Source organism: Populus trichocarpa, chromosome 13, assembly GCF_000002775.5.
Source record: "Populus trichocarpa isolate Nisqually-1 chromosome 13, P.trichocarpa_v4.1, whole genome shotgun sequence".
In the NCBI taxonomy this organism is placed as follows: domain Eukaryota; kingdom Viridiplantae; phylum Streptophyta; class Magnoliopsida; order Malpighiales; family Salicaceae; genus Populus; species Populus trichocarpa.
This window is the reverse complement of record NC_037297.2, coordinates 222,799-238,230: the sequence shown is the minus strand read 5'-3', so window position 1 is coordinate 238,230 and position 15,432 is coordinate 222,799. Positions and strand designations below refer to the sequence as shown.

At 34.7% G+C, this 15,432-nt stretch overlaps 1 protein-coding gene and 1 long non-coding RNA gene across 6 annotated transcripts; one reads left to right on the top strand and one right to left on the bottom strand.

Annotated features, from left to right (window-relative positions):
• The first annotated feature begins 1,414 nt into the window (after positions 1-1,414).
• Positions 1,415-15,080, top strand: LOC7465213 (uncharacterized). Of its 5 annotated transcripts, XM_024583429.2 has the most exons (3): positions 11,951-12,355; positions 12,640-12,704; positions 12,789-15,080. In XM_024583429.2, the coding sequence occupies exon 3, from the start codon at positions 12,827-12,829 to the stop codon at positions 14,690-14,692; it is 1,866 nt and encodes a 621-aa protein (XP_024439197.2). In that variant the 5' UTR covers positions 11,951-12,355; positions 12,640-12,704; positions 12,789-12,826; the 3' UTR covers positions 14,693-15,080. The 5 variants fall into 5 exon arrangements, with proteins under 5 accessions (XP_052302278.1, XP_024439197.2, XP_024439195.2 ...); XM_052446318.1 differs by lacking the exons at positions 11,951-12,355; positions 12,640-12,704 and adding an exon at positions 1,415-1,942; XM_024583427.2 differs by lacking the exon at positions 12,640-12,704.
• On the bottom strand, positions 11,258-12,214 carry LOC112323835 (uncharacterized). Its single transcript, XR_008057059.1, has 2 exons — positions 12,066-12,214; positions 11,258-11,953 (listed from the first exon to the last, which is right to left on the bottom strand). It is a non-coding gene; the product is annotated as an uncharacterized LOC112323835 (long non-coding RNA).
• Positions 15,081-15,432: the final 352 nt, after the last annotated feature.

Here is a 15,432-nt window from a genome sequence, read left to right as displayed (position 1 = left end):
AATTACAAAAATCCCAACACTCACTTTTTAATTTTCACTTTACTAAATGTGTATATGAGAAAGCATTAAAAAAACAAATAGAGTTTAGTGTTTTATCATGGAGCATCTCATATTTCAAAATAGAATGCAATTACTTAAATGTCCTTTAAAATTAAACTTTATGGGCTTTGAATGCAAGGGCGCCTTCATCAATTCATTTTGGATTTTTTTATTGTTCTCATGTGGGGTCGGTGTAGTTGACTCTTTTAATATATATAAAATATAATTAAATAAAAATTTGAGGAGCGCAAGGCTGTAAGAACTTTTAACATCATCTTCTGGCATGGCATTTGATGCTCGTCGTCCCCATCACACTATCACAGTGGTAGGCGTGTGCCACCGTATGATTTGCGGTTGAGCTTCGACTGTGTGTTTTTTTTTTTCTCCTTTTCCTTTTCAAAAAATATGGTGGGCATCATAGAAAAACAAAGAAGGCTACTAATTTGTTTATGGAATCAAAATAAATTTTTATTTTTTTGATTGTAATGTATTTTATCTTGGATTCTTTATATATATATTTTTAATTTCATATCTCTTGACATTTGATTTTTATAACAAATCTAATCACTATTTTTTTTATTGTTATTTATATTTTTATTATATTTTTTTAATTTTAATTTGATTTTTTTATTATATATATATATATATATATATAAAATCCTTGGTTTAGTTCATCAGAACATGGAGCGGGATGGAGTGAGATGGTGCTTCTCCGCGTCGGAGCCAGAAAATACTTTCAGCGAGGTCAAGATTAGAAATTGTTTTTCCAGAGGGGCTAAATATTAAATACTACTACTTAAGTCTTGGCCCTTAGAAATTTAAATTGTCTAAAGAAGAGCCTTGAAAAAAAAAACAAATATAAAATATAATTTCCATGCCTTGACTCGTTATCATTGCCAAATTACTGGATTGTTTAGTGGTGTTTTTGTGGACCGATCTGCCATCCATGCTTCTACCAGGTACCTTCGTATATATTTTTCAATCTTATGATAATTTAGTTTAATAAAAAATCATAGGTGAAAGAACTCAACATGGCATTAAATATAATCACCTATATATGATCTATAAATAATAGCTCGAAAGATTTTGAATGCAAATATATACATCACTTGCCGAAAACATTACGAAAAAATTAACTATATATTAGCAAATTAAAACAATTAAAGAGACCACAAAAATTAGAAGATTTATCTGTTTATAAAGAAATATATAATTATCATCCCTGTAAGAAGGATGCATATTCCTTTGACATTTTTTTTTTCATAATTGTTGGTAGAGATATTTTCTTGATTTTATAGATTCTGAAAAAACCACAACGAAAAATAATATATATTATAACAATGCTTTATGTTGGACCCATGCAGTAGGGTCATTCATAAAATTCAAGTTTTCCGCATGTTAAGACCTCTTATCTTTGATATGATCAAGAGGATGATAGTACTGTTGAAACCTCGATCGGGAGGTACAAGTGCATGATCACACCTGAAGGGAGGCTAACTCTTGTGCAGAATTAGTACTAGATTTCCCCTTCTCTCTGTAACAAAGCAAAGCCAAGCACAGCATAGATACCAAAACCACATCATTATCATCATCACCCTCTAAATCTCTGCTACCAAACCCACCCGTGATTATCGTAGATCTATGTCAGCCATGGGCGGAGGAGGAGGAGCAGACGCACAGTATGTGAATGCCAAGACATCAGTTTGGTGGGACATAGAGAACTGCGCCGTACCGAGAGGCTGTGACCCTCATGCCATAGCACAAAACATAAGCTCAGCTCTTGTCGAGATGAATTATCGTGGTCCTGTCTCTGTTTCCGCTTATGGTGACACTCATGGTATCAACTCAACTGTTCAACAGGCTCTTTCTAGTACTGGGATTGTCCTCAATCATGTCCCTGCAGGTATGTTGGTCTCACTTGTACTCTTGAAGTCTTTGCTTCATGGGGTGCTTGGTTTTTGGTGGATTAGTCAAGAAAGATTGGATCTTGGTCACTATTTAATTTGGCTTTTCTTGGTGTTGTTTTGATTGCTTTTGTGACGGGGTTATGCAATTTGTGTAAGAAACTGAATTGACTGAAATAGAAAGGGTTTGTTAAGATTCGCAATGTTGTAGAGAATTATAAAGAAACAAAGAGGAATTGGCAATCTTTTGAGTCAAGGATCATTTCTTTTATTAGATCTCAAGTTTTGTTATTGAAATGGGAGAAGTGCAGGTGTTGCGACATCAGCGGGATATGTTTTGGTCTGCACGTGTCGTTATCTGAATATTGAATTTTTTTTTTGTGTTGTTTGTGTGTTATGATGTAAGAGAGTTGATGTTCATGATTTTATATGTTCATGATGAACAGGTGTTAAAGATGCAAGTGACAAGAAGATTCTTGTTGATATGTTGCTCTGGGCGGCGGACAATCCTGCGCCAGCAAATTACTTGTTGATTTCTGGTGATCGAGACTTCTCCAACGCTCTTCATCAGTTGAGAATGAGGAGATACAATATTCTTCTAGCACAGCCCAAGACAGCATCCGCACCCCTTGTTGCGGCTGCAAAGAGTGTATGGCTTTGGACGAGTCTCTTGGCTGGAGGAAGGCCACTCGCTGAAGGTGAATTACAACAACATGGTAGCAAAAACTACACGTCCACTTCAGACACGACACAGATTCCAGCGTCCGATACCGCTCAAATGAAGGAACCAGTAGATTCCTATTCTGAGAAACCGTATGTGGCTAATCAGAAGTCTCCTTCCACATCAAGGCGTGCTAGAGTGAGAGCGAACGCAACCCTAAGAAACCCGAGCCAAACAAATGAATCAAAAACAACAAGCACGCCTCTTGACCCCGGTGCGCCTCCTCCAATGCCTGCCAGACCCAACGGAACCAGCTCCACCTCTGCACCATCTACAAGAGTGCCTGCTTTTGATAGTTTGAACAATTGTGGACACCCTGTCAGCTCTAGCTCTGTACAACGAAATCCAGAGCTAAAGCATGATCCCAAGAATAAACCAGACAGTAGAAACAAGAAGAAATCAAAAGTTGAAAACTCAAAAGGGTCTGGCGAAGGAAAAGGACCAGAGGTAAAACATGATCCCCAGAAGAAACCAGAGGGTGAAAACAAGAAGAAACCAGGGGGTGAAAACTCAAAAGGGTCTTGTGATGGAAAAGGACCAGAACTAATACATGATCCCCAGAAGAAACCAGAGGGTGAAAACTCAGAAGGGTCCTGTGAAGGAAAAGGACCAGAGCTAATTCATGATCCCGATAAGAAACCTATTGGAAGAAAACTAAATATTAGCCGATTCTTTAGCTTCAGATATCCGATATGTAAAGGATTAATATACCAATATCTTAGGAGAAAGATATGCCTTCCTTATAGGATAAAGATTGTCGGTTTTCCTTGCAATCTTAGACTTCTACTCTGTATTGTACTCTCGCCTCTGTTTTGTAAATGTATGATACATCACATAATAAAGAATTGAATGCTCTGGCGTTTTAAAGCAGTGGCTCTGTTTATTTTTTAGTTTGCTGGTGGTTGGTAGTCGCAAGCATGACAATATAATTTTGATTTAACTATCATAAATAAAATAAATTTGTATTATAATAGTGAAAACCAGGTCGAATTCAAAAAAAAATTTCATTTAATTTTCTTACAGCATACAAAAACGAGAAAGAACGGGGAATTTGAATGAAAAATTCAAGAAACAATAATTATGAAAATAATAAATGGATATGTCATTAAATCAGTTCAAGGATCCATACATTCATTCCTATAAATCTCTTGATCATCAAAGTAAAATAAATATTCTTTCACGTCAAACAAATGAATTCGTTATCCCTTAAAGCAGAGGGAAATCGATGAGATTACGAGTACATTAATTAGAAAAAGCTCTCCAATCAATTTCTTACCATCAAGCGAATGTAATATTGAAAGCAATTTTTATTCACTTGACAATAGTCTTAGGAATAAAATATGTGCATTTATTCTAAGCAAATATTCAAAAGCTTGACAATTTTAACTTAGTTTATTCTTCCATAATAAATCAAGATGAGAGTTGCAGCAATCAAATTAATTCTTTTGCTTCTTACTCTAGTCCCTAACATCAATTATGAATTGAAAGAAACTAGAAAGCATACATGTCATCTCAAAACAATTCAATAAGCTTGAATAACGATCGATAACATAATTCTGAACAAGGAAAAATAAATATTTGAATATGAAAGAATTACAATGATAACGTTACTTCTCACAACGTGCTCTTGAACTGAATTCAGGAGTTTAGTTCATGGTTGCTGGAAAATTGACAAAAGCAGAGAAGAAATGAATGTTTTTCCCGAACCGTTTCAGCTGTGTTATACTCTCTTTACCCTCCTCATTTGCTACTGAAATCTTCATGATTCTTAGGCTAATTAGGAGTCTTCATGATGCTAAATTCTTTCCTTCTTTATCTGGTCTTTAAGGTTGAATAAATCTCTTAGAATTTGTGTTGAAATCTGCTTCTGCTGCTGTCACAATTTTATTATAATACCAACTCTGTTGCAGTTTAGACTTTGATTTTGACTTGGTTTCTTGCAATATCCGACCATCCCAGTTATATTCTTTCATTCATGACATGTTAAATGATTGATTTGCACCTTTCTTGGATCCTAAGACCCACTATTTTTATCTCAGACTCTTAGCTGTATTGAGATGCTCAGCACTGTTAGTTTCCGAATATGATCAAGGGACCCATTTTGACCAACCAGATTGCGTCCGGATTCTGTCCTTCCAAAACATTTTATCTGACTTGGAGTTCATCATGAAAGTTGTAGTCCTGGATGTGTAGATGAATTTGGGTTTTTGAATCGTCTGATTTCGATATCAGAGATATTTCCATTTGAATATCTAATGTGAAAGCAGAGAATTCTGTTGTGAGAAGGATTCTGACCCGAGTTTGCAGGTCTCATTCGAGGTCCAAATGAGATCAGATTTTTCCCATAATACCTTTTTGAAAAGCTTGACATGTGTACTTCAACTTAGATTAAGCCTGCCTTCTCATTTTGGAACTCTAACTTGGAAAAAAACCTGTCACAAGAAGTTAGGTTCAAAATGTACAATGCAGAATTTCTTATCTTTTAACGATTAATTCACAAAGTCTCTTCTGCATGCCATACTCATTAAAATAACTTCCAATCAACTTGAATAAGTTCAAAATACCTTAAAAAGCATAGTATAGAATGAATAAAAATATATGTATATTTTGCACTTATCAAATGCCCTCACACTTAGCTTGTGCAAGTCCCCGGACAAAATTTCAATTTTACTTTTCCAATGTAAAGAATTGTTTATTGTTTATCAAGCATTTTTACTTTAGAATAAAACAACTAAATCGTAGACCTCACAAGAATAATCGCTCAATTCTCATGTGTTTGAAATGTTAATGTTTCACTCCAATTCATTTCAATGGAAATGATCTACCATAAGTTTGTGAATCATCTCACTCTCCACCATTTAGATTACATGCATTTCACAAATCATAAGGTCTTTCCAAGAGTTATATTGTGACTTGGTTCAAGGTATGAAATCTTTGGTAAGGTAGTTTAAAAGCCGTCGAAACTAATGAAACAAAATACCCCTAAAACAAGACATAGAATATTAAACACTCCCTCTAGCCATTTTGAACTTAACAAAAATTAAAGCTATGTTATCCCTCTTTATTGGAAGATTGATTGTCCAACAGAACAAGTTTTTGGTTCAACTAAATGATGATCTTTTATATTTTTGGAACTTCAAACCTTCACAACATCGTTTATTTAAATTTCCTGATTGTATTTTTTTGGCACCTGACACATACCCTTTGAATTTATAACACTCTCACACTTATTTCATGTATTCCCATGCTTATATAATAATATATCATGCTTCATTAGTTTTACAGCTTGAGTGAGATATTGTATAGTTTTTGACTTACAATGTGGGTTTATAATCAAAGAAAAAATAAATCAGCTCTAAAGGGGTCTCGAGGGAAAAATTTATTCAAAGGTAGGTTGTTATGCTATATAAGGTACATAACAAATAATGCCTTAATCATGTTCATGTATGCACGTAACAGTATGGTCTTGATTAGAATCAGAGCAAGTTCTAGGAGAATAAAACAATGGAAGAAAATCATACATGAAAGGAAAATAAAGATTGATATGTATGTGTCGGTCACAAGGCTCAAAATCTCACAGACTTGTGTCTACTAAATCAAGTTACTTTAGTCCATAAAACATAGCTTGACTAAACAATCTTAAGAAGCAAGATCACCATTCAATCATATTCAATCATGTTATGACTCAATTGAAAATTCGTTAATGATATTAACATTTAAAATATTTTCAAGCATAACAACTTTTTATTTTGCTAGAGATGCACAGGTGCATTTTGCAAAAAAAACATTTTCCATAATAGAGCATTATTTCATCAAAATAAAAATACGAAAATCAGAGCACGTTGCTGCTAATAGAAACAACCTCTAACATAGCAAGAATCAGAACATTAGTTCATCAAAATAAAAATGCTAAAAACAGAGCACAATGCCGGATGAATAAGAGTAGAGACGTTTAAAAAATTTAAACCTTGAAAAAGAATTTAAAGGGCCCTGGCCCCTGCTATCCTCCCGTGGCTCCACCCTGGTGCTACCTATCTTAAAATAATATAAAATATAATTTCCATATCTTGACTCGTCATCATTGCCAAATTACTGGACCTGCCATTCATGCTTCTACTAACTACCCACGTGTATATTTTGTCAATCTTATGACATGGAGATTTATTGTCTTTATCGAGTCAAGAAATTCTTGTTTATTTGGAATCAAGAAACTTATCATATGTACACATGATCTAGTAATAATTACAGCAGCTTTAATTATAAAAATAAATAAATGGCATCCCTACCAAATCCCATGTGGAGCAAAGATAAACCATCAAAGTCTTGCTGTCCTTCATTCTCAATGTGTAATTAAGAAGATACATGGCAAGTTCGTATCTAAATTACAAGGCATATTGTTTATTTTCTCAGAAAAGAAAATATCCAAGAATCACAGTAAGTCCAAGCTTAGCTTAAGAGCTGTAGACATATCAAAGGAATTTGAGATGCGATTATATTCTCCACGTTTTAACATCCCTTCGGCTCTGGAGGGCCTTCACTTCCAATATTTATTCAAGCTCCAGTACTGCCTTCGAGAGCTCTACTTGAGCAGCCACTAGAGTTATGATGGAAATGCCTCGTATTTTCTTGGAACTAGATTTTTTTTATCACTGCTTTCGACGAGGCCTGCAAAGGACATAGAAAATCACATAAACTTTCAGTGTTCTGATCCCTGGTTCAAAATTGACACTGGACATGTATCTATCTATAAATCTTTGAGATTTTTTTTCATGGGAAATGCATACCTTTTTGCTACAGCACTGATAAAATGAAAAGAAAAAAAAAACTTGATCCATGATATATAATAGACAGGATTAATTGTAAACATTTTCCGTGACAACTCAAAGTTATCTGCTGCCCTACCACCAAACAATGCAGGCCAAGATTTAATTCGCAAGCCATTTATGCATGCTTTAATAGTTTCTGTAAATGGAGCAGTGGTCGTAGAACCGAGCTTTGCACACAGTAAAATTAAGATGGATAAAAAGCAGTCATATAAACAAGGACACTTTATATATAGTTAACAGTTCACACTTTATACATCTATAACAATGCTTTATATTGGACCCATGCAGTAGGGTCATTCATAAAATTCAAGTTTTCCACAAGTTAAGAGCCCTTGATATCAAGAGGATACTGTTGAAACCTTGGGAGGTACAGGTGCATGATCACACCTGAAGGGAGGCTAACTCTTGTGCAGAATTCTAGCCAATTAAGAATGCTGGCGGCAGAGGGATGGAAAGGTTTCAGATTTGGAATCATCCAACTCCAGGACCGAGCCATTTGCTCCCAGCAGATTCTTTGACAATCTTGTTCATTAGATCCTAGCTAGTTGTCTTGTTTGTTTCTTTTCATTTGTACCAAAAAAAAAAAGAGATGGGGTAGGAAGAAAGAGACATTCTATGCTTTATATTATAAATTGTTAGATGATATACATGAAGAAACTATAGAGAGAAACCATGTTTCTTGCCGCATGTTATCGTTGATGATGCAGTGCAGATGAAGCGTTGCAATGCATCAGTTAGAAGAAGGATGAGCTTGGTAGAAGATTAAAAATAATAATGCGAAGTTAAAAAATTAAGAATAAAAAAAATAAAATTGAGAGGAAGGTATTTTTTTATTAAGTGTTTTTTTCAAAGCTCTTTTAGCTTCTTCTTTTCTTGTGTTTATATATAATGCTAATGTTGAATTACAAGTCCTTTTATAAGCATAAAGTTCTAGACAATAAATGAATTAAACTAATACAAAGAGATTTTAATTTTAACATGAAAAATATTTTGTTGACTAAACTAGAAGATCGATTCAACTTATTCTAACCGGTCGATCAATTCCTCTATTTTTTAAAACCAAAATCTAGTTTATTTTCAATATCCTTTTAATCTTGATTTCTTCGTAACTCTCAACACGCCTCTCGTTTTGATAAAAAAAACATTATATTTGAGTGGCTTTGTGAATATATCAGCAGATTGATTTTGTGTCTTCACTTTCTTGACTTCAATTTTTTTATTTATAATACAATCTTGTAGGTAGTAAAATCTTGTGTCAATATACTTACTTCTATTATAAAATACATGATTTTTTTTAATGCAACAACTAATAAGTTATCCATATAAATTTCAATAAGTTTTTTTTATGGAATTAATTTATAATCCCTTCAATAATTTCCTAATTAGTCATATAAAATAATAAACATATAATAAATATAATAGCCGCATATTTACTTCACATGTTGACAAACATTAATAGCAATATCTGTTTTTAGGGTAGTGTGGTCAGATTTGTTAAAAATGAGTAAGTGGGGCCCTGGGGGTGTGGTTAAATTATTTTTTGTTGCTAAAATTATACGGAAACCCCTAAATTATTGATAAATTACTCTCTTAATTAAAATATAAGTACAAGTGATCATTGTTTGATTTGTTGTTAGTGAAAATTAGATTTTATTTTTCAAATTATAAAGGAATTACGTCATTAAAAGTATTGTAATATATACCTTCAAATTTCTTTTAATAAAATCGAAATTGTTTTTGATAAAGCCAGTAATAATAAAGATGCACACCAAATTTCATAAGAATTCCCTTGGTCCCATGTCTTCTCCTTCTACTCATGGCTCTGCCTCAAACTTCAAATTTCTACTAATGGTCTTTAAGGTTGAACAGAGTAAAGTTTCGTCCTTTTTTACTCTTTTTTCTTCCATCGAGAATTAGGACAAAACCTCAAACTTCCGATTGGCTTTTACTTTTCCGCTCCCATGTTGTTGCCTCTGCAAATAAATTGTTTCTTAAATCTTATTCTTGCTCTTGCCAGAATTTAGATCGTTAACCATCTATATTTTGAAAGTTTAGGTGTGAGTGGTTTTTAAAGTATTTTTTATTTAAAAAAGTATTAAAATAATATTTTTTTATTTTTTAAAAATTATTTTTAATATCATCGCATCAAAATATCTAAAAACACTAAAAAATATTAAATTAAAGCAAAGAAAAAAAAATAAAAAAATTTAAATTTTTTCAAAAACGCTTTTGAAATATAAAAACAAACAGGACTCGCTCGAGAGAATTGCACTGTGCATTGATTGGACTCCCTATTGACATAGTTTTTTGTTTTTTTCATCCTAATATGCTTCTTTTTTTTTTTAATTTCACTATTTATGACCTAAATTGATGGCAAATTTAAGTAAGATTGTCAAGAAAGAATAAAGTCAAAAGACATGGGTCCAAGGTAAGAAACAAAATAGAGAAAATGAGTGGTGGTTTTAAAATTGGAAAAAAGTTAACTTTGGTTCTTCTACTTTTTCAATGATGCATTTTCAGTCCTTATAGATTTTTAAAACTTATTTTTGGTATAAAACTTCATTTTTTTTTTATTTTCTGGTCTATGTGTTAAAGAGAATAGAGGAATTCACTGGATTCCGGATGAAAAGAAAGAAAATCATGATTGCCACAATTCCAACCACAAAAAAGATCGAATTTGGTATCAATAGGTTCTGTTCAACTAGAAGAGTTTGATAATGGTTGTTTCGAGTCTTAATATTGCCTGAAAAAACAAATCTAGGTTGAGAAAAAAAATTCTTATCTAGTTTGACTTGGTGTTTTTGGTGTTTTTTAAGTTAACATATGAGTTTTTTTTTTACTTTTATGTTACAGGGTGTTTATTAAATATTTTTAAATGAAAATATTTTTTTTTGTGCCAGAAGATGACACATCTTTTACCTTAGTTATATATATATATATATATATATATATATATATAATGATTACATTTTTTTATAAAAAATATAAGTCTAGGCACGCAGTTCTAGATTGAGAGGCCCGTGTGTTTGGGTATTTTTTTTAAAGACCGTGCGTGTTGGGCCTCTCAGGCTAAGCCCACCCACTCGAGCTTGATCTTTTTATTTTTCCCTAGTTATATTATTTTTTTAATTATTGTTATTATATATCTAGCAAAATAATAATAAAATAATAATTTTATTAAACTCAATGAAGTCCATGACTCGAGTTGCAGGTTTGACAGGTAGAGCTATGAAGCTCATGTCGATTTAATACATTGTTGCTCACACACATAAACACATATATAAAATAGTTGCATGTTTAAATTTTTATAAATCATTTATTTTATTTTGAATTGATCTTCGTGATATATGTTTAATTTGTTTCAATTTTCTTTTTACATAATTGATTATTATGATCTTATGACCCAGATTGCAGCTAAGCATGAACATATGATTATCATTGTATTTTATTATATGCAAACATCTTTTTTTTAATTAATACTTATATTTTTTTGATATTAAAAAATATACCAATAGCACCTCCATGATCTTTCTTTTGCTTTGAAAGAAAAATTATCTATCCGAGTAGAATAAAAGTATTAACATTTTTTTTTTGCATTTATTGGATCAATTATTTTTTATTTATTTAATTAAAAATACAAATGAGCCTTTAATTTATACTTGTGATTTTTTTTTTGTTGTGAAAAAAAATGTTAGAGAAACCTCCATTCTCATTATTTTTTCGGGAAAAAAACTATTCGGGGCGGGTCAAATAGATAGTCTCCTCTATTAGTAGTAGAAATATATTTATAAGGATGATATATTAAAAACATAATTTATAGGGATAATTGATTAATTTTTTCCCGAATTGTTCTAACAAGTGAATTTGACAATTCTTTACGGTGGAGGCTGCATCATATACCCACTAGCTACTCCATAAACCGGTGAAGATGCTGACGCCAATTACTTGATCCTCTACCGTCAAAGTGATCGTCTCCTCTTTCCTTTTGTTTGTAATCATTCTTCTGTCCTCCAGAATCTAATCTCCAGTCTCCAGATGGAATAATTTTTCGACCTGAAGACTAACCATTCGAGTTCGGAGAAAGCACAATATACGAAGCACAGTCTTCACTTGCAGTCCCAAAATTAACTTCACTAATAAAACTCTCCAACTTCTCTGCATCAAATTCAGTAGCCAGTGATGTATGCAATTCAATTTTAGCTTCACTTCTCATCAAATACCATTGCCTCGTGCTCTTTAGTTTCCTCCACCATCTCTACCAGAAAAAAGGAAAAAGAAAAAAAGGAGGAAAATCTTTACCTTTTGAAGACATGCCTCAAAAATACATAAATAAACACTTAGCCCCCTTAAGTTTTCCATCTACTCCTCCTTTAAACGTACCAATCACAACCTTGTAAAGTCACCAATGACCAAACCACAACACACACAGGAATGCATAAAGAGGTCGTCTTTCCCCCTTCTCTCTGTAACAAAGCAAAGCACAACATAGATCTGATAAAAAAAAGAAGCACAACATAGATACCAAAACCACATCATTATCATCACCACCCTCAAAATCTCTGCTACCAAACCTACCCGTGATTATCGGAGATATATGTCAGCAATGGACAGAGGAGGAGGAGGAGGAGGAGCAGACGCACAGTATGTGCGTGCCAAGACATCAGTTTGGTGGGACATAGAGAACTGCGCTGTACCGAGAGGCTGTGACCCTCATGCCATAGCACAAAACATAAGCTCAGCTCTTGTCGAGATGAATTATTGTGGTCCTGTCTCTATTTCCGCTTATGGTGACACTCATGGTATCAATCCTGCTGCTCAAATGGCTCTTTCTAGTACTGGGATTGCTCTCAATCATGTCCCTGCAGGTATGATGATTTTACTTGTCCTTTTGAAGTTTTTGCTTCATAGGGTGTGTGGTTTTTGGTGTTTTTTTTACTAGCCAAGAAAGATCGGATCCTGTTCACAATTTAATTTGGCTTTTCTTGGTGTTGTTTTGATTGATTTTGTGACGGGGTTATGTGACTGGTGTAAGAGACTGCATTGACTGAAATAGAAAAGGGTTTGTTAAGATTTGCAGTGTTGTAGAGAATTATAAAGAAACAAAGATGAATTAGAAATCTTTTGAATCATTGATGATTTCTTTTATTAGATCTCAAGTTTTGTTATTGAAAGAGGAGAAGTGCAGGTGCTGCAACATCAGCAGGATATGTTCTGGTCTGTAATGGTTTTTTAATATTCTAGTCTTTTTGTGCTGTTTGTGAGTTGATGTTCATGATTTTATATGTTCATGATGAACAGGTGTTAAAGATGCAAGTGACAAGAAGATTCTTGTTGATATGTTGTTCTGGGCGGTGGACAATCCTGCGCCAGCAAATTACTTGTTGATTTCTGGTGATCGAGACTTCTCCAACGCTCTTCATCAGTTGAGAATGAGGAGATACAATATTCTCCTAGCACAGCCCCAGACAGCATCCGCAGCCCTTGTTGCGGCTGCAAAGAGTGTATGGCTTTGGACGAGTCTCTTGGCTGGAGGACAGCCACTCCCTGAAGTTGAATTACAACAACTCCGTAGCAAAAACTACACGTCCACTCCAAACACGACACAGATTCCATCGTCCGATACCGCTCAAATAAAGGAACCAGTAGATTCCTATTCTGAGAAACCGTATGTGGCAAATCAGAAGTCTCCTTCCACATCAAGGCATCCTAGAGGGAGAGCGAACGCAACCCTAAGAAACCCGAGTCAAACAAATGCATCAAAAACAACAAACACGCCTTTTTACCCCAGTGCTCCTCCTCCAATTCCTGCCAGACCCAACGGAACTAGCTCCACCTCTGCACCATCTACAAGAGTGCCTGCTTTTGATAGTTTGAACAATTTTGGACACCCTGCCAGCTCTAGCCCTCAACCACGAAATCCAGAGCTAAAGCATGATTCCAAGAATAAACCAGACAGTAAAAAAAATAAGAAATCAAAAGGTGAAAACTCAAAAGGGTCTGGTGAAGGAAAAGGACCAGAGCTAATTCAAAACAAGAAGAATCCAGAGGGTGAAAACTCGAAAGGGTCTGGTGAAGGAAAAGGACCAGAGCTAAAACATGATCTCCAGAAGGAACCAGGCAGTTCAAACAAGAAGAAACCAGGGGGTGAAAACTCAAAAGGGTCTTGTGAAGGAAAAGGACCAGAGCTTGAACATGATCCCCGGAAGAAACCAGAGGGTGAAAACAAGAAGAAACAAGACGGCAAAAACTCAAAAGGGTCTGGTGCAGGAAAAGGACCAGAGCTAAGTCAAAACAAGAAGAATCCAGAGGGTGAAAACTCAAAAGGGTCTGGTGAAGGAAAAGGACCACAGCTAAAACATGATCTCCAGAAGGAACCAGGCATTTCAAACAAGAAGAAACCAGGGGGTGAAAACTCAAAAGGGTCTTGTGAAGGAAAAGGACCAGAGCTAGAACATGATCCCCAGAAGAAACCAGAGGGTGAAAACAAGAAGAAACAAGACGGCAAAGACTCAAAAGGGTTTTGTGCAGGAAAAGGACCAGAGCTAAGTCTAAACAAGAAGAATCCAGAGGGTGAAAACTCAAAAGGGTCTGGTGAAGGAAAAGGACCAGAGCTAGAACACGATCCCCAGAAGAAACCACGCAGTCGAAACAGGAAGAAACCACGCAGTCGAAACAAGAAGAAACCAGAGGGTGAAGACTCAAAAGGGTCTGGTGAAGGAAAAGGACCAGAGCTAAAACATGATCCCCAGAAGGAACCAGGCAGTTCAAACAAGATGAAACCAGGGGGTGAAAACTCAAAAGGGTCTTGTGAAGGAGAAGGACCAGAGCTAAAACATGATCCCCAGAAGAAACCAGAGGGCGAAAACAAGAAACAAGAGGGTGAAAACTCAAGAGGGTCGTGTGAAGGAAAAGGACCAGAGCTAAAACATGATCCCCATAAGAAACCAGAGGGTGAAAACAAGAAGAAACAAGAGGGTGAAAACTCAGGAGGGTCCTGTGAAGGAAAAGGACCAGAGCTAAAACATGATCCCGATAAGAAACCAGAGGGTGAAAACAAGAAGGTGGCTAGAGCAAGAAAAGGAGTTTCATTGAAAAAATCAGTAGTTACAAGATCAAAAAGACGTGTTAGCCTAACAAAACTGGACAAGGGAAAGAAAAACCCACTTTGCTGCGAAAGTAGAAGGGGAATGACAGCAAGCTGAAGCTCTTGATGCTTGCTATATATAGTATGGCAGGAGCACCATCCATGCCACAGGGCTATTTGTGTGCAATGGATACCCGTGTGCGAGTTTGGTACCAGTTTCTTTTGTCTAGGGGTTTGGGGAGACAGAAGAAGGTAGGGGGGTATTTACGGTTTTATACTCGTGTTTTAATAGCCAAAAAGAAGGTGCCGAATTTTCTTTTTTATTTTATTTTATGCTTGCCATGTAAAAATACAAGTTTCGGTATCTATCATTTTTATTTTCTAGCAGTTCCTGGCTATTGTGGCGGCCGCTGCTGCGAGTTCATTCTGAATTTTTATCCTCTTTTTTTCCATAATTAAATTAAATATTAATAAGAGTTTGAAGGGTTTAAATTTTAGAGAAGAAAGTGTGTTTTTTAAACAGAATTCTGTTTGTTTTTTATTTTTATTTTTATTTACGTACATTCTCTTAAGAAACATGCATTTTTTTTTTATCAAGAGGTTTTTTCTTGGCAAAAGAATGCAAGATGATCAAAATAAATATTTGTGAAAATCTTAAATTATTAAAACGAATATCTAATGATTTAAATCCAGGAGAGAAAGTATTTCTTGAGGTGAAACTCCTGTTTTTTATTCATTTAAATCCCAAAAACTTGAGGTCGACGAGCAGTTTTTGTGCTTGCCGCAGGTATTTCAGCTCCAAGCAAGTTTGCCTTCGCCATCAAGAGTTCCACCACCGGACAAATCAAAGCTATCAGT